Genomic DNA, 17,337 nt, shown 5'->3' on the forward strand with positions numbered 1-17,337 from the left:
CCGGTATCAGTTAGTCCCCCGTCACAGCATTCTAAAGGGGCTATTACACTGGGCAAATTTTCCGTGGATCTTCAGTCAAACCACGATTTCCGCTGGCGTGGTTCTCATTTGTTTCTTGTTATTGCTGATGATGATGATGGTGAGTAATACCTCCGTCATTCAAGGAACTCTACCGTAGCTTTGGAAGATCGTGGACACGTCAGAAAATCACGGAAATATGAGAACCACGCCAGCGGATATCGTGGTTTGACTGAAGGTCCACGGAAAATTTGCCCAGTGTAATAGCCCCTTAACATCATTGCCCTTCAAAAGTAAGACATGTGGCCGTCGATGTACCACTACGGAGGGACGAGCTCGTTTGTTAGCGTCAGCAGCTGTTGTGAGGCTGTTGAGGTTTTCGTTGTTAATGGAATGTCTGTGTGGGATATTTTGTGATCGTTTCAGCCTTCTGCTTGAGATACTGTTTAACTCTTGCATTAGAAAGTTGGACAGCCATTGGGATGAACTGCTGTAGTCTTCCTTGCTGTCAGAATGTAAGTGTGGGAGATATTTTGTGATCGTTTCAGCCTTCTGCTTGAGATACTGTTTAACTCTTGCATTAGAAAGTTGGACAGCAATAGGGATGAGCTGCTGTAGTTTCCGTTTCTGTCAGAATGTATGTGTGGGGTATTTTGTGATTGTTTCAGCCTTCTGCTCCCGGTGTGAGATACGGTTTAACTCTTGCATTAGAAAACTGGACAGCAATAGGGATGAGCTTGAGTAGAAAGTGTAGTGTAGCGAGGCCGTGGGAGGGGTGTAGCCATGCAGTTAGTAAGTTCGAAAGAGCAAAAAAACGGGAAAATAGCAACAAAAAAGATTGCATCCCTTCACCTGCCTTGCGTGGTAACAGTATGCAGAGGAAGGACAGAGAGAGGCAAGTAGCTCTGAAGAAAGTTGAAGAGAAAAGGAAACGAGAAATAGACGGAATGGAGGAAGGAACTGGAGAGACAGACAGAAAGAAGTAAGGAGGTAGAGTAGAGAAAGTTAAAAAAGGGAAGAGAGGAAGAGGGATATTAATTTGATAGTAGCCGATAAGAGTAATCTGATTGTGGTAGATAAGGAGAGAGAGAGAGAGAGAGAGAGAGAGAGAGAGAGAGAGAGAGAGAGAGAGAGAGAGAGAGAGAGAGAGAGAGAGAGAGAGAGAGAGAGAGAGAGAGAGAGAGAGAGAGAGAGAGAGAGAGAGAGAGAGAGAGAGAGAGAGAAGTGGACTCGTTAACATCACAACAAGGTCATTCACGAAGAAAAAGCGAATATTTAATGTTTTTTTTTTAATAACACAAAAAATACAACAGCCAATTGAGACAGAAAACGCCAAAGCAAGAAGAACAAACAACAAGAGAGTGACAACAACAACAAGAAGTAGAACAACAACGATAAGAACTGCAATGAACAAATCAAACAAAAAAATAAACAAAAACAATCAAGTAACTCAGTAAAAGGAGGAGAATGAAGCCAAAAAGTTGACGCGAATTGACACACAACCGATAGAAACCACAACTAAAGAAGAACTAAGAAAATCAAGGTTGGGGGAAGCCGGCGTCCCTGAGGCGTGACCCAAGACCAGGTCACGTGGGGTCTCGGAATGCACCTTGACCTCGATACCTCCCTCGCCCTTCCTGACGGCCCTGGGTGGTGTGCGTCCGCGCGGGCGGGCTTGGGGGTTGGGCAGGGCACGGCCGGCGAAGGACTTGAGGCGTCGTCATCCGGAGGGCCCCGAAGGTCTCCCCGCACAACGTCGTGTTCGGAGTCGTAGTTTAAAATCCCGTGTCGTTCGTTCGCTCTCTCGTAGTGAGTCGTGCAAGTCGTAGGAAGGCGCCTTATGGCTGGTCGACGCTCTGGCCGCGACGCAGACGGGCGAAGTCCTCAAACTCCAGGTCCTCGCCGCCAGTGTAGCCAGCGTCGGGGCGGGCCTTGACGGCAGCACCTGGGGACACGAGGACGGAGGGTGAGGTGGGGAAAGGCATGCGAGGTGTGTTAGGATATACCTTGCCTGAGTTAGCTTGTTTCTCATTGTTTGTACTGGACTCCTCATTCTCTACACAGTTGGTTGCCCATCGACTAGAATTTGCGAACCTACACATCTTGCCTGCCTGCTATGCTGTCCCTGCTTCCCCACGCCTTTGCTGCTTGCCTCTAGACAGTCTCCACCTCCCTTGCTCTCTTGTATACTGTTCCCGCCTCCCTACACGTCTACACAGCTACTCACCAACACTCAGTCCTACTTTCCTATACGTTCACCCTTCTTCCTGAACAGCCCTGCCCGTCTGTACAAGTGTTCTTCCAATTTCAGTTAGTTCGATCCAGTTTTATTTCAGGCACTACCCTCACGACCCTTTCCAAGCCTTTTGACAGTATTAAGTGTTTTGTGTCTCTCGGAGTCTGGTAATGACTTTTTTCTATGCAAGAAGTGACGAGCCAGGGACCTATTACGACCTGAGTTGGGGCGTGACCCGGACTTCAAATAGCACTGATCTACCCCTTTCTTTTCCCTACACTCCGCTTCAGCTCCCCGTCCACTCACCAGGGGCGGGGTGAAGGAGCTTGAAGGGCAGGTCAGCCACCAGTTCTCCCCCAAGGGCGCCGCAGTTCAGCTTAACCCTGAGGGAGTAGGACACAACGATACCCAGGGCGTCGTTGGGGTTCTTGCCAACGGCCACGAGGGTGGAGGAGGCCAGGTTGGCGTCAGTGTCCTGCGGGAGAGAGGGAAAGGGTTACTCAGGCGGGTGGCGAGGGTTGGGGAGCGCGGCAGCTCGGCCTAGGCGCTGGTGCTGGTGGTTGTAGGAAAGGGAAGTGCGCATCCCATGATCTTATTGAAGCTTTTCCGGCTGAGACACAGTGAATGAGCTGCATATTCATCTGGGGACAGACAACGATTTTCACCTTGAAGAAATCTTGGGGAAAAACGGAGATATGAATACCATCCGTTACTGGCGTATATAAATTATCTTTACTCGCTTCTTTGAATTAACTGAGGCGCTATCTGAGTGACGTCACGCTCTTCTCTCTCTCTCTCTCTCTCTCTCTCTCTCTCTCTCTCTCTCTCTCTCTCTCTCTCTCTCTCTCTCTCTCTCTCTCTCTCTCTCTCTCTCTCTCTCTCTCTCTCTCTCTCTCTCTCTCTCTCTCTCTCTCTCTCTCTCTCTCTCTCTCCGGGCCTACCTTCAGCTTGCCGTCGAGGGCGATGCCAGTCTTGCTCTTGTTGGAGGAGGCGAGGGGCGTCAGGGTGAAGGCCTTGGTCAGGTTGCTGCCAGGGGTGATGGGGCAGCCCTCCTTGGACTCCAGAGAGGACACCTGCAGGGGGAGGCAGGGGCGGGTTAGCAGGGAGGGGGAGAGTCGCGTGGTGGACAGGAGGGGAAAGCAGGGGAGAGGCGACACTCAGAGAAATTGAGATAAGTCATGAGGGAAGGAAAGAAAGAGAAACTAAAGTGATAGTAGTAGTAGTAGTAGTAGTAGTAGTAGTAGTAGTAGTAGTAGTAGTAGTAGTAGTAGTAGGGGTCACGAACCTCACGGGTGAACTGGCTGTTGGTCATGGTGACCTCGACGTGCTGCACCACGGCACACTTGATGTTCTTCACCGTCTTCTTGGAGGCGTTGTTGATGCTCAAGTTGGCCTTAATCTGCTCCCCGTGGTAGAAGATCTCCTTGTCCAGGGTCACCTCCATGTTGAGCTTCCCGGAGGAGAGCGCAAAGCCCTTGGATACCAGGGTGGAGGGCTGGCGCTTGGAGCCAGTGGCGGGGGAGAACTGCACCTTCCTCACGGCCAGAGCCACGGAGTTGCGGCGGTGGGGCTTCTCATCGGCGGTGTCGCCGACGAACACCCGCAGCTCGTAGATGACTCCCAGGGGTTTGGCCTGCAGGGGGAGGGAGGGAAGGGTTTACCACCCAGTTCATGGTTTATCCAAGTGTAGTTTGCATGGCAATACAAGTTAGTGCTAGGTTATTCGCTCACTGAGACACCGCTCCCTCACAAATAGATCATGATATACCGGTTGGCGTAAGGCCCATAGCTCTTAGTAGTGCCGAAAAGGCCTAAGCATACATCGTGAGGGAAATACGTGAGTTTAACGAGCATTGCGCTAGTTCGAAGCGTGCTTCAGGGCTATTCTAGGAGCTGCTGTGGGGACCCATCAGGCGCTCTGATTGTTAAGCTACCCCCGGAGGCTTGGCAGGGGCAGGAAGGGCAGTAACGTATAGCCCACTGTCCCTCGTGGGTGTCACGTGTTCAGCCGAGGCGACCCTAATGTAAGGACCAGTAATTGTTGTAAAGCCGCTGCCCTGCCCGAGTGTTAAGGGTGATGAGGTTGTTGTGTGGTCGGAGACTGGAATTAAGGAATGCCTGAGTTAGTGAAGGTAGGATCCTTTGACGTGTACAGGTGAGCCATCCCTCTCGAAAGCAAGGCTCCGGCAAGGCTCACTCCTTTAGACTCAGGGGTCGATATTCTCAGACGCTTTCGCCTATCACATCAACCATCCAAAGGTCAAAAAGGAGATCAGTCGGGTTCTAATGAGTGTTTTGAGGATCTTGGTGCAGAGGAAGGGTGCAACTACCACCAGCCTCATTGAACTACCCCCGGAAATGCCCACAAGTACAATAAACGTGTCAAATATGTGTGCCTGGGCGCCGGAATGCTTAAGAATATGACCCTTACTCTCGGGGATGTGAATCGCGGACAAGGACAAGGAAAACCTGACACAATAAAGAAGCGAAATTTCAAATCAACAAAGAATTGCCGTTTTTGCGATAAGGAATTTCAAATCAACAAAGAATTGCCGTTTTTGCGATAAGGAATTTCAAATCAACAAAGAATTGCCGTTTTTGCGATAAGGGCGCTGCATCGCTAAGGGAGGCGCCGCACGAGCTGTCACGACGTCCCGGAAGTGCAGGGGACTTGGGAGGCTTCGCTATCCACAGTCAAGGTAAGGAGCGGGAAGCCCCTCACCGGTCATCCCTTTAAGGTGCTTCTTCATTTGCTCTGAAAGCCGCTAAGTAGATCGGGGAGCCGCCGCGGGTGTTGGTTCGTGAAGGTGTTAGTGTGTGATAGTCTACGGCCATGGTGCCCCCTGGAGGCGGTGGGAGGCTTGGGGGGAGGGGGGGGGAGTAAAGAGGGCGGCACGGGGCATCAGGACAAAGAGGATAGAAATACATACACTGCTGCCGATAAATTCTACCCTCTTCGTACAATGAATAACAAAGAATGAAGTACACTCTCAAATTGCTGAGTAGATTTGTTTGCTATATAGATTAAGATTAAATTGTGAAATACACTTGACTGTTTAGAGTATTGGAGTGGTGGTCACTGTTTTGGGTTTTACAGAAACCTCAAACTATGGAGGCGATGGTTTTGCTATAGTTTTTTATAGTTTTATATCTCTAGGGGTGTAGGGCGACAGGGGTGTGGCCAGGGAGACAAAGGGTGACAGCCTGTAGGGGTCTGGGCACCGCTAACATTAGTAAATTTGGTACGCTTTCCTTGAAGCATTCCTCTCTGCGACAATGTCCGCCACGAGTCGAGGCAAATAATTATAACAGCAGCCCAAAGACTACGGTCGGATTGCATGGCCTGCTGGTCTTAGCTGTTCAGTTAGATGAAGGATTCCCAAACATTTGTAGGCATAAGATGAATAATATCTTGAATTAAATGTTAAATGCTATCTATAGTGTAGTCCCCGTGTTCAGCGGCGTGACAGTGTTTGTGTGGTGCGGCAAGGCGGCGAGCACTCACCGTGTCATCGTCGCCGCTGTGGAGCTGGACGGAGGAGGGAGCAGAGTCGGGGAGAGTCACAGCGAAGGGGTAGGCATTGCCACCGAGCTTCTTCACGAGGCGGTCCTGCACGCTGGTCAGCTCGGGCTGGTTGTTGGCCGGGTAGATCTGCTGGGCGGCCAGCTGCATCTCCTTGCTGAAGTTAAGGCCCATGACCTCATCCTCCTCGCGACCGAAACGGTACGTGACCGTGACCTGCGGGGAGGGGGGGGGGCGGTGAGTCAGGGGGGGTCAGGGTGACGGCACACAAACCAGTCGGGGAACACCAAGTCGTTATGTCCGAAATGTAGTTATATCTCAAGGTAATGGTAGCCAGCGAAATATGTTACTTATTCTGATTGATATTGAAAGTTATTGTTTTAATTGTTTCAAAAATACACAGGGAAAGAAGAGGAGTGAGCGAGGAGAGGGAAAAGGAGGGGGAGGAGGAGTACTTACGGTCGCGAAGACCTTGCGACCACGAAGGTAGTCATTGTCGCACACTATGACCCCATCGACGGGCTCGGTGCTGGCGGTGTTGTCTACAAAGTCACGGCGACCCAGGTAGACGGTGATCTTACCTGCGGGGCGGGAAGGGGGAGTGACGGTGTGTGTGGCGGTGGAGGAGAAGGGATTTTTTTTTATGCAGTAGAGAGGACGGACAAAGGCAAAATAGTTAAATGAAGAGCCCGCAACACGCAGCTCCAACAAAAATGGCACAAAATATGCCGAAAGGATGATCTATTGCGGTTCGAGAGGGGTCTAAATCCTATGATCCTTGAAAAAGTTTGTCATATATAGGAAAGAGGAACTTCAAAGGGAGGGAGGCAATTCCAGAGTAAAACGGATGAGAAACAAAGATCTCGATGAACCTCTGCATTAAGAAGTTAGACAGCACAGGAATGGGGAGAGTCTTGTGCAGCGAGGAAGCCTTCGTTGAAATAAGGTGGAACAAAGGATGCAATGTTCTATTACCGATTAAGAATAAGAAATGCTGCGATAAACTAACAACTGATGAACGATAAAAGTAACAATGAAGCAACACAAGAACTGTAAAAGTGAGTGCAGACAGAGAGCCAGGGGGGGGATAGGTGAAATAAGAACCTTTCCCGAGATAGAGATAAATAACATCCTTTCCCAACGTCCACAACCTCTTTCTAATGTTTGTTTACTCCACCCTTTCCCGAGATAGGGTTGAGTAAACTAACATCAGAAAGAGGTTGAGGCCGTTGGCAAAGGATGTTATTTTTCAGTGAAGTTCTAATGACTGATGAGGATGAGAACTGATACGATGACAGTGACGATGGTGATGATAATGAAGGCAGAGGCAGTGCTGGGGCAGGGAATGACTGATGAGGCTGAGAACTGATACGATGACAGTGACGATGGTGATGATAATGAAGGCAGAGGCAGTGCTGGGGCAGGGCGGGACGGAACACCTACCATTAGGGGCGGTTTTCTTGAAAACTTTCACGGCGTTCACCATCGAAGTTGGTTTGGGTTTCTCTGACGAGAAAGAGAGAGCGAAGAGTAACTTGGTAAAGTTTGCTCAACACGGAACAACAGCGGGATGGCGTGCAGAGGGCGCGGGGTTGCTTATATACCAGACACAAATCCATTTAACCACCTGCTAATAGGACCACCTGCGCGCCGCCCCCATGTGACTCCTTGTAAGCCTCTTTGTGGGCTAGATTTAGAACCTCCAGGGCTGCGTTAGGGCTTCCGAGGAGCCCGACAAGATGCTGCTCCTGGAGGCTTCACCGAGCGGCCGCTGGTGGTGAGGGAAGCCGCTGTGAGTGTGTGTGTGTGTGTGTGTGTGTGTGTGTGTGTGTGTGTGTGTGTGTGTGTGTTTTTCTTCTCTCTCTCTCTCTCTCTCTCTCTCTCTCTCTCTCTCTCTCTCTCTCTCTCTCTCTCTCTCTCTCTCTCTCTCTCTCTCTCTCTCTCTCTCTCTCTCTCTCTCTCTCTCTCTCTCTCGAAGTTGAATAATTAATTATATATAACTCTTAGGTGACAGCGATACTCGTTTCACAGTGTGCGGACAGACACCGCAGACAGACAGACAGACAGACACGGTTAGAATGAGATAAAAAAAAAAAAAAATCTTCATCCTTACGACCGAAAAATATGCTAGGAACGTTTCATTTCTTTATTTCTTTTTCCAATTTGTACAACAATCTGAAAACTCTACCTCTACCGCGGCTGGTAACATCAATGGGCAGAGGAAGCGAGCTGTCCGTCTCTTTTTCATGTTAACTACTCAGTCGATCTATGTATCTTTCTGGTCACGGGCTGAATCCTGCCATACTTCTGTACCATGAACCTAAAAAACACTCATTAATTTAAGCCGCGTCCACACTAGGCCTCACGAGGGGGGGGGGGGGGGGTCCACACTATACCCCGTGAGGCGGTGCACGAGTCGCCTCACGAGTCGCCTCGCCAGTCATTTTTATCTTTACAATGTTTATTTTTCACCTGCCGGACGCAGGGGTGCTGCTTTAGAATATCAGTCAGCATATGAGTGTTGCCCCGAGTCGTTGTCCTCAACGTTTTCAGCCATGATCTGAGAGCAGCGCGCAGCCGATGTTCCCCCGTCCAGCCTCATGCCCAAAAAATGCCTCTTGCCAGTTGCCGGCAGCGGCCTCATGCTCCTCCGTTTTCTATTGTTTTTGTGAGTCCGGGGGCACGAGTTGCCTCATGAGCCGCCTCGTGAGGCCTAGTGTGGACGAGGTTTTATAATCCGATTAGTCTCCTTTATGGCCTTTGATAATAGTTGATGTGAGATACGAAAGCGTCTCACAATACCCACGTCTTGCTCTCACTCGCTCCCTCCTCAGTCACAGCGGCCGAGACATTGATGAAGTTACCCGCGGACTCGCACGCCCAAAACAGAGCACAGTTGGGCGTATATATTGTAGCTGCTCGTGGCCTTAGTGCTCATCTCCGTCTCACTTAGCATCACCTGGGTTACCATACCCATAGGAGCCACGAAAAACCCAATATGAATAGTGTGGGGGGTTGGGAACTAGGTTGGGGGTTCGGATGGAGTCGGGGAGGTTTAGAATTAGCGTAGAGGTTGTGGGTTGAGGAGGAGTTTGGTATTGGGGTGGTGGTTAGGTGAGGAGGTTGGAGGCTGTGGTGGTGGTTGAGAGGGGAGGTTGGGGGTGGAGACTTGCAGGTAGGGTTGGGGTTTGGGTGGAGGTTGAGAGTGGTATTTGGAGGGAGAGGTCAAGGGGGGTTGGGGTGGTGTGTGACGGGGTTGTTTTCACCTGGTACACACACACACACACACACACACACACACACACACACACACACACACACACACACACGCACATCTTCATGACAACACCCAACATCAGGCATTAACAGAACATCAAAAGAGTACAATTTCTAGCCTTTATTCACTGTAACAAGTATAACATTCAGATTACAAGTGATGATACGATATTATAGCTCTCAGAGGCTTATAGTTAACTAATGTTTTATCAATTTTAAGCACAATTATACGAGTGTTGTTGATATCGCAGCCTCGAGAACACTGTGAAGAGAAAGAGAGAGAGAGAGAGAGAGAGAGAGAGAGAGAGAGAGAGAGAGAGAGAGAGAGAGAGAGAGAGAGAGAGAGAGAGAGAGTAGCGAGACATAAGCTTCCATAGTTTCATCTCGCTTAACAAGGAGTCGAGCATCAGAGTTCAATGCCCGCTCGTTTCCTTTTCGTTCGTTCGCGGAGACAAAGAGTGTCGGGGGTGACTGAGATTCTGTGGCTGTGACGTGTGGATAAAGAACGTGCGTGTGAGACATAGCCAGTGGTGGAGGAGGTGGTGAAGGTTTTGTTCTTAGGTGTTGTGTCGATCATCTTCACCTCCGGGCCTATAGAGTTGATAAGGCAGTTGAGGTGACGTTCTCCCACTGAGGCTCGCTGGGGGCTCAACAGGTAAGGGGTAGCGTGCAGTACAGGTGGTGGGTGCATGGGTGTTTCTCAGGCTCTTAGCTCTGGTAGGCCTTTCCTTCCGCTCGGCTCATACTGCTGCCCAGGGCTGCTCTTGACGGGCGTTGCTGTTGTTATGGATGACTGATATGGATTTGGGCAGCACGCAGGTCGTCTGGTGAGGTGATAGTACTCTCGTTCGTTGCTTATTTCACAGTTCATTCTTTTCTCTTCCTTTCACGGGGTTGCAGGAGCTGGCTAATGAGACAAATCCAAGGTCTGAGAGTTGATGGATGGGATAACATATTTTGATGGACTTGTAGGAGCCCCATATTGAAGAAGACTTGACTAATGAGATTCTTGTAAGTCTGAGAGGCCTCAAACTAAATATGACTTGCAAGACTTGGCTAATAACACAAATCCAAGGCCTGAGAGCTGGTACACTGATGGATTTGTAGGAACCCCTTATTGAAGAAGACTTGACTAATGAGATTCTTGTAAGTCTGAGAGGCCTTGAACTAAATATGACTTGCAAGACTTGGCTAATAACACAAATCCAAGGCCTGAGAGCTGGTACACTGATGGACTTGTAGGAACCCGAGTTTGAAGGGAGACTTGACTAATGAGATTCCTATAGGCTTGAGATGTGGCCCGTGCAGAGGTGAGCGGTGGGTCTGATGGCTTAGTCGAGGTTCTGGTCCACGCTCATGCCTCGGCGAAGACGGCTGAATTCCTCGAACTCAATGCCATCTCCTCGCTCGAGCTTGTCTGAGCCTGTGGGAGGGAGGAAGAAAGGGTGATGCGTATATTAAATGACCAAAACAAGGAATTTACAAGTGGAAAGTTAATCAGGAGAAAGAGGAAGAAGAAGAAGAGGAGGAGTAGGAGGAAGAGGAGGAGGAGGGTGACTTGATAGAGAGCCGATTTCACAGCCCAACACAGTGTCTTCGTAACAGCCCGAACCAAACTATTGAATCCCATACACTCCAAAATGGTGAGGTCTTCGATGCCACCACACTAAATACACAAGACTTTTCCTGTATAGTTTCGTCAAATTTGTGAACTTAAATATAAACACCAGACCCTATACAAGGAAAGTTCGAAGGCTCTGGTATTGGTTTGGGAGCTTACTAACCCGTCATGGGGAACTGTGAAACTGGCCCAGAGACGTGAGGGGCGGGGAGGGGAGGGGAGGGGAGGGGTGGACTGACTCATGAAGGACGCTTGTCACGACTCGGCGCAGGACTTACCGGGGGCTGGGTGCATAAGCTTGAAGGGCAGGTTGGTGGTGAGGTTGCCCACTAGAGCGCCGCACTCGAGATCCACCTGAACGCTGTATGAGATCACGATACCCAGGTGGTCGGACTGGTCTTTGTGCAGGGTGGTGGAGGCCAAGTTGGCGTCTTCGTCCTGTGAGTGAAGGAAGAGATGAGGTTAGATGATGTTACAATCCCTTACACCTTTGTTCTTGCGGCCATTGGGGTTAAGGATGACTGATATGCATTTGGGCAGCACGTGGGTCGTCTACTGAGGTGATAGCTCCACCACTCTCATATCAAACTAATACTTGTTTATGTATTTTTAAACCTGAAATTCTACAACTTAAACCCATTGTTGGGAGTCCTATCCTGTGTAATATCAACAAAGCCTTCCACCCTTCCAATTAAAACCCCTATTCAAGCCTTTTTCATTCACCCACCACTCTCTTAGCAAACCAATCCTTGCCTGCGTGTTCATTAAAGCTGAAATTCCGTAACTTAAACCCATTGCAACGAGTCCTACTAATTATGACCAGATCCTTACTATCATACCTCACCCCCGCTAAAGCTCCATTCAAGGCTGCTCCATCCACGCTCCAGAAGCCTTACCTTAATCTTGCCGTCCAGGGCCACGCCGTAAGTCTTGGCGTTCTTGGCCATGGGCTGGATGGTGAAGGTCTTGTGGAAGTGGGTGCCCGGGGTGATGGGGCAGCCCTCCCTGGTCTCGAAGCTCGCCACCTGTGGACGATATGGCAGGTGAGAGGCGTGAGGGAGGGTCTTGTTTAGCATATCACGTAGACAAAACACATACGAGGCTGATACGAAAAGAAATAGATGAAGAAAAGCTGGTTATCCGTGACACAGTGACCTTATTTTTACATCAAGGTAGGCAGCTCATGGGAAAAAACAAAAAAGCATCAACAACAACTAAAATGCCCTCTGGATCCTCCTCCGAACAAAAGAATAACAACGAGAGGACAGAAGAGAGGTCGATTTCGGGTGGAGAGGCGTCCTGATACTGAATGATGGTCTTCGATTTCTTTCTCACCCACCACAGGCTCAAAGGCTAATGCGACGAAGATGAGCACCGAGGCCATGCGCAGATATAGTGTATGCCCTCAACTTTGCTCTACTTCACTTACGACCCAGCTTGACTTTGCTTTCTCACGACCCAGCTTTACTTTACTCACTTCAGCTTTATTTTCAGCTTACGTCTCCCCCACGACCTTTCTGAAGCCCCTCGACATCCCTAAGAGCTGTAAGCCTCCGTTCGCCTGGTATGTACTTGCTTATTTGTGAGGACGTGGCAACCTTGTGAGTACTTTCAAGTGACCCCAATAGGTTCATTATAGAGGTCAGCTGACACGCCTGATTCTTCAAACGACGTATTAGCCTTTCAATGATGTGGCTGATTTGTCCCTCTGGCCCGTTTTTCGAGGCTTGGTTAGTTGGATTGTTGATTTTTTTATATCATTTATTTTCCGACTGAGTTTGTGATATGTCGACTGGACTCTGTGAAAATCCAGTGCTTCTAACTACGCAACTCCGGCAGAAAAATGTAATTAAAAAACTAGCTAGCCACGTAACTGTTAATAAATACTAATAAGACGTTACTAATAGTCTCCTGCCTCTTAAACTCCGCCGCACTGTTATATCTCTTTCTGTCTTCTATCGATGTTTTCATGCTAACTGCTCTTGTGTTGAACTTTCTAACTGCTTGCCTCCCCCTCCCTTGGCCCCGCTAAACACAACTTCCTATACTCTTGCTCATCCCTATTCTGTCCAAATCCCTTATGCAAGAGTTAGCCAGCATCTTAACTCTTTCATCCCTCACGCTGGTAAACTCTGCAACAGCCTTCTTTTGTCTGGTTTTCCTCCTGCCTGCGCCTTGATCCCGCTACACACAACTTCCTATACTCTTACTCATCCCTATTCTGTCCAAATCCCTTATGCAAGAGTTGGCCAGCATCTTAACTCTTTCATCCCTCACGCTGGTAAACTCTGCAACAGCCTTCCCTCGTCTGGTTTTCCTCCTGCCTGCGACTTGAATTCACTCAAAAGAAGAGTATCAGGACACCTCTTTACCCTAATTGATCTCTCTTTTGACCTCTTGTTATTTTTTTTTCTGTCGGAGCAGCGTAGAGCGGGATTTATTGTTGCCGATTTTGTCTTTTTTTCCCTTTTTTTCTGTCTTGTTTTGTTAATGATTTTGTTTTCTTCTTATTTATTTGTCTTCTTTTGTTGCTGAGTTTGTTTTCTTTCCCTTGTTTTCTGTCTTCTTTTGTTGCTGATTTTGTCTTGTTTTCCTTGAGCTGCCTCCCTTGCTGTAAAAAAAAAGAAAAAAAAAGATGGCGGTATTCCTTCGGGTCGCCGCCGGAACACTCACCTCACGATCGAAGAGGCTGTTGGTCATCGTAACCTCGACGTGCTGCATCACCGAGATCTTGATGTTCTTGACGGTCTTCTTGCTGTTGTTGCTGATGGACAGGGTGGGCGCGATCTGCTGGCCGTGGTAGTAGAGTTCCCTGTCAAGCGTTACCTCCATGTTCAGCTTGCCGGAGGAGAAGGTGAAGCCCTTGGAGGCCATCGTGGAGGGCTGGCGCAGGAACTTGTCGGCGGGGGAGAACTGGACCTTCCGCACCGCCAGGGTCACGGAGTTGCGGCGGTGGGGTTTCTCCTGGGCGCTGTCGGCCACGAAGACACGCAGCTCGTAGATGACTCCCAGGGGCTTGGCCTATGGGGGGAGAGATAGGTAGATAGATAGAAAGATAGATAAATGAGCAGATAGATAGGTAGGTAGGTAGATCGATAGACAGAGAGACATATATAGATAGATAGAAAGACAATTGTATTAACCCGGTAGCTGCGGGGGTCATGTTTCTTAGGTTAGGTTAGGTTAGGTTAGGTTAAAGGCCCCTCTAAGTAAAATAATGAGAAAGACTCATCACTCACGCAAACCATTTCATAATATATATCAACGCATGTGTGATCAGTTTATGCATCATCTATTTTGGAAGGTTTATATCATGGCAGAAATTTGGCCCGTCGCTGCTACACGGTAAAGCCGCAAATTTGGCCCGTCGCTGCTACACGGTAAAGCTGCAAATTTGGCCCGTCGCTGCTACACGGTAAAGCTGCAAATTTGGCCCGTCGCTGCTACACGGTAAAGCCGCAAATTTGGCCCGTCGCTGCTACACGGTAAAGCCGCAAATTTGGCCCGTCGCTGCTACACGGTAAAGCTGCAAATTTGGCCCGTCGCTGCTACACGGTAAAGCCGCAAATTTGGCCAGTCGCTGCTACACGGTAAAGCCGCAAATTTGGCCCGTCGCTGCTACACGGTAAAGCCGCAAATTTGGCCCGTCGCTGCTACACGGTAAAGCCGCAAATTTGGCCCGTCGCTGCTACCGGGTTAAATAGTGAAAGTACAGTATTTTTTTTAATAATTTGAACCTTTTCTGAAACTCAAAAGCACCAAGCAGTGAGAGGTGGAGGAAACATCGGAAGGGTCTTTGTTATGTACTGAAGTGATAGTGACTGCTTGTGATGCTGATGGTGATGATGATGATTAGGATGATGATAATGACGATGATGGTGATGATGATGATTAGGATGACGATAATGATGATGATGGTGATGGTATTAATGATGATTGACAACCCCTTTGAGTCCCGTTGAAATCACTGTCTATATACTCTTCGCACAGGTGAAAGCCACAGGTCGGAGGTGGATGCCAGAGATGCTGCGCCTTACCGACTTGTCTGAGAAGAGCTGGACGGAGCACGGGGCGTTGTCGGGGATGCTCACGAAGAACGGGTATGAGTTGGCGCCCAGCTTCTTGACGAGGCGTTCCTGCATCTCGGTGGTCTGTTCCTCGTTGGTAAGGGGGATCTCCTTGCACGCCAGCTGCATCTCCTTGCTGAAGCTGACGCCCATCATTTCATCCTCCTCGCGCCCAAAGCGGTAAGTGATGCCGACCTGCGAGGGTGAGGAGGTAGGCGAGGTTAGGAGGTGGGGAGAGGCGTAGGGAAGCAGAAAAAGACGTGCAGAGACAGACATATAGACAGACGGGCAGAGACTATGTAGGGAGTGATTTGCTAGGAGACAGACAGACAGGCAGACAGAGAGAAAGACAGACAGAAAGACGGACAGACAGAGAGAAAGACAGACAGACAGACAGACAGACAGACAGAGAGAAAGACAAACAGAGAGAAAGACAGACAGACAGACAGACAGACAGACAGACAGACAGACAGAAAGACAGACAGACAGACAGACGGACATGCAAACAGACAGGCAGGCCTAGAATACGCAAGGAGTAAAATTCTGGGAGACAGACAGACAGACAGGCACAGAATATGCAGGGAATGATATACTGGCAGACAGACAGACAGACAGACGGGAAACATACAGATAATAAAGGCAGGTCGTCCAGCCAGCTTGTGCCAGTCAATAACTGTTACTTGCTGTAGACAAAAAAAAGTATATATTTTTGATCGTATTTTTTTTCTCGCAGAGGGTGAAATTAGATCAAGAGCGTATATGTTGTACCGTATCAAAGGACGAGGGCTATTAAGGTTGTATTATAAAACATTTCGCCGCCCAAGAACACCTATTTAACAAGGCTTTCGTAGGAGCTTGGGGCATTTCCAGAAGTAGTTTTATGACCCTGGTGGTAGTTTGACTCTTCCTCCTTTTTTTTTTACAACTAAGGAGACAGTTCAAGGGCGTAAAGAAAAATATATAAAAAAAATCCCGCTACTCACTGCTCCGAATAGAGGTCAAAGGAGTGTCCAAAAGGAGAGGTCAATTCCGTGAACCTGAAGAAATACTCATTAGAACCCGCCTGACCCCCTCTTTGACCTTTAGAAATAACTGATGTGACAAGCGAAAGTCTCATAATACGAGCCTAAGTTACTGTCCTTGTTTCTGTCAGAGCCGCAGAAACACCAATCATTTTCTGTCACAACGCTATTTCTTTATGATGCTTTCCAAATAAATGCACCTTTTAGTTATTTTAGGTATGGCATTGCGAGATTGCGTCATTATTTTTAGCCCCAAAGCCAGTAATCTCAGTCGCTTGCAGCTCTCACAACATCTATTAAATTTTCCAAAGGCTATACAAAGGAGACTAGCCAGGTCCTTAATTAGTGTTTTTCACATTCATGGTGCAGAAGGCTTGTCAAACTATCACTAGACCCATCAAACACCCCATATGATACCCAGAACCTCTATGAAAGCCCACTCAAATATGCGTGTCTAGTTTCCGAAATGTTTGAGAAAAGGGAGCCAAGATTCAAGCTGGCTGGAGGTCTTCGTAGCTACAGAGGACTCGGGTGGGTACTCACGGAAGCGAACACCTTGCGGCCTCTGAGGTAGTCATAGTCGCACACCACCACACCGTCGATGGGGTCGGTGACGGAACTTGTGTCCACGAAGTCACGGCGACCGAGGTACACCGTGATCTTACCTGAGAGGGACAGAGACAGTGATGACGATGATGGTAATGATGATGATGGGTTTTTTAACAGCAAGGGAGGCAGGGCAAGGGCAAAAAACAAAATCTGCCGCAAAAAAGGCTCGCTAGTCGCTATTTCGGCACAAGAAAGAAAGTGTGAGAGGTCAAAAGAGAGGTCAATTTCGGGTGGAGAGGTGTCTTGCTCATGCTGTCTAAAGATTTGAATTTTGTAACTTGGAAGACCGTTAAAACCGTTACGAGAAAGTTTGGAAAGTTTGAGTATTTGAACTTTTTATTACCGTAGTGGTGTCGTGAAAGATATGATGGTGATAACTGAACACCAAATTAATGGCGGGAAATACATAGCTTTCAGTAGTGTCAAATGGGTCAAGGGGGCGATGCTTAAAGTAAAACGCGAGAGAATACGATAGCACTGGTCTGAAACAACTAGAATTCACGTACCATTTGGGGCGGTCTTCTTGTATACCTTCACTGCGTTCACCATGGCTAAGCTGTCGATGGGACTTTGTCGTTTGAAGAGAGAGAGAGAGGGAGAGTGTAGGCTCCTGTCTGTGGTAGTCTCCTGTCGAAGGGAATGGCTGGCCGAGGCTTCAGTCCGCGGTAAATACTCGCGCGAAATCCACTTAGCCGCATTACGTATTCGCCTACATTGGCATATGACGTTTTAACAGGATAGCGTTGGCGGCTTCTTTGCACGGCGAGGTGTTTTTTTTAACGTAACGCGCACGAGGGAGGCGGTGACTCAGACAAAGGCGCGCCGTCTTCAACGTTGGTGTTATCATTTTACTTGTTTCGTTTTTACAGTACAGGAGGCAGGTCATGGGCAGGAATAAAAAGGTGTTGTAGTTGTAGTTGTAGTAGTAGGGAGGCGACTGGTCAGCATGCGAGCGTGGTGAGACC

At 48.7% G+C, this 17,337-nt stretch overlaps 2 protein-coding genes across 2 annotated transcripts; both read right to left on the reverse strand.

The window, feature by feature from the left end:
* Nucleotides 1–1,537: 1,537 nt before the first annotated feature.
* Nucleotides 1,538–7,377, reverse strand: LOC126983347 (arrestin homolog). The gene is made up of 7 exons (XM_050836067.1): nt 7,221–7,377; nt 6,237–6,358; nt 5,760–5,993; nt 3,540–3,887; nt 3,196–3,327; nt 2,561–2,729; nt 1,538–1,963 (listed from the first exon to the last, which is right to left on the reverse strand). Exons 1-7 carry the CDS (start codon nt 7,261–7,263, stop codon nt 1,857–1,859), a joined length of 1,155 nt encoding a protein of 384 aa, XP_050692024.1. The 5' UTR covers nt 7,264–7,377; the 3' UTR covers nt 1,538–1,856.
* Nucleotides 7,378–9,159: 1,782 nt separating this feature from the next.
* On the reverse strand, nt 9,160–17,045 carry LOC126983348 (arrestin homolog). Its single transcript, XM_050836068.1, has 7 exons — nt 16,879–17,045; nt 16,307–16,428; nt 14,712–14,936; nt 13,348–13,695; nt 11,571–11,699; nt 10,953–11,112; nt 9,160–10,476 (listed from the first exon to the last, which is right to left on the reverse strand). Exons 1-7 carry the CDS (start codon nt 16,919–16,921, stop codon nt 10,385–10,387), a joined length of 1,119 nt encoding a protein of 372 aa, XP_050692025.1. The 5' UTR covers nt 16,922–17,045; the 3' UTR covers nt 9,160–10,384.
* Nucleotides 17,046–17,337: the final 292 nt, after the last annotated feature.

This window comes from Eriocheir sinensis, chromosome 53, assembly GCF_024679095.1.
Source record: "Eriocheir sinensis breed Jianghai 21 chromosome 53, ASM2467909v1, whole genome shotgun sequence".
In the NCBI taxonomy this organism is placed as follows: Eukaryota; Metazoa; Arthropoda; class Malacostraca; order Decapoda; family Varunidae; genus Eriocheir; species Eriocheir sinensis.

Excerpts from the sequence above, each read along its gene's own strand:
- LOC126983347 (XM_050836067.1), bottom strand. The coding sequence starts at position 7,263 with ATGGTGAACGCCGTGAAAGTTTTCAAGAAAACCGCCCCTAATG. Across the intron at positions 3,328-3,539 it reads ACAGCCAGTTCACCCGTGAG|GTGTCCTCTCTGGAGTCCAA; the intron begins GTTCGTGACCCC and ends CTCCCCCTGCAG. Across the intron at positions 1,964-2,560 it reads GCTCCTTCACCCCGCCCCTG|GTGCTGCCGTCAAGGCCCGC; the intron begins GTGAGTGGACGG and ends TCGTGTCCCCAG.
- LOC126983348 (XM_050836068.1), bottom strand. The coding sequence starts at position 16,921 with ATGGTGAACGCAGTGAAGGTATACAAGAAGACCGCCCCAAATG. Across the intron at positions 16,429-16,878 it reads CAAGAAGACCGCCCCAAATG|GTAAGATCACGGTGTACCTC; the intron begins GTACGTGAATTC and ends TGTCCCTCTCAG. Across the intron at positions 13,696-14,711 it reads AGCTCTTCTCAGACAAGTCG|GCCAAGCCCCTGGGAGTCAT; the intron begins GTAAGGCGCAGC and ends CTCCCCCCATAG.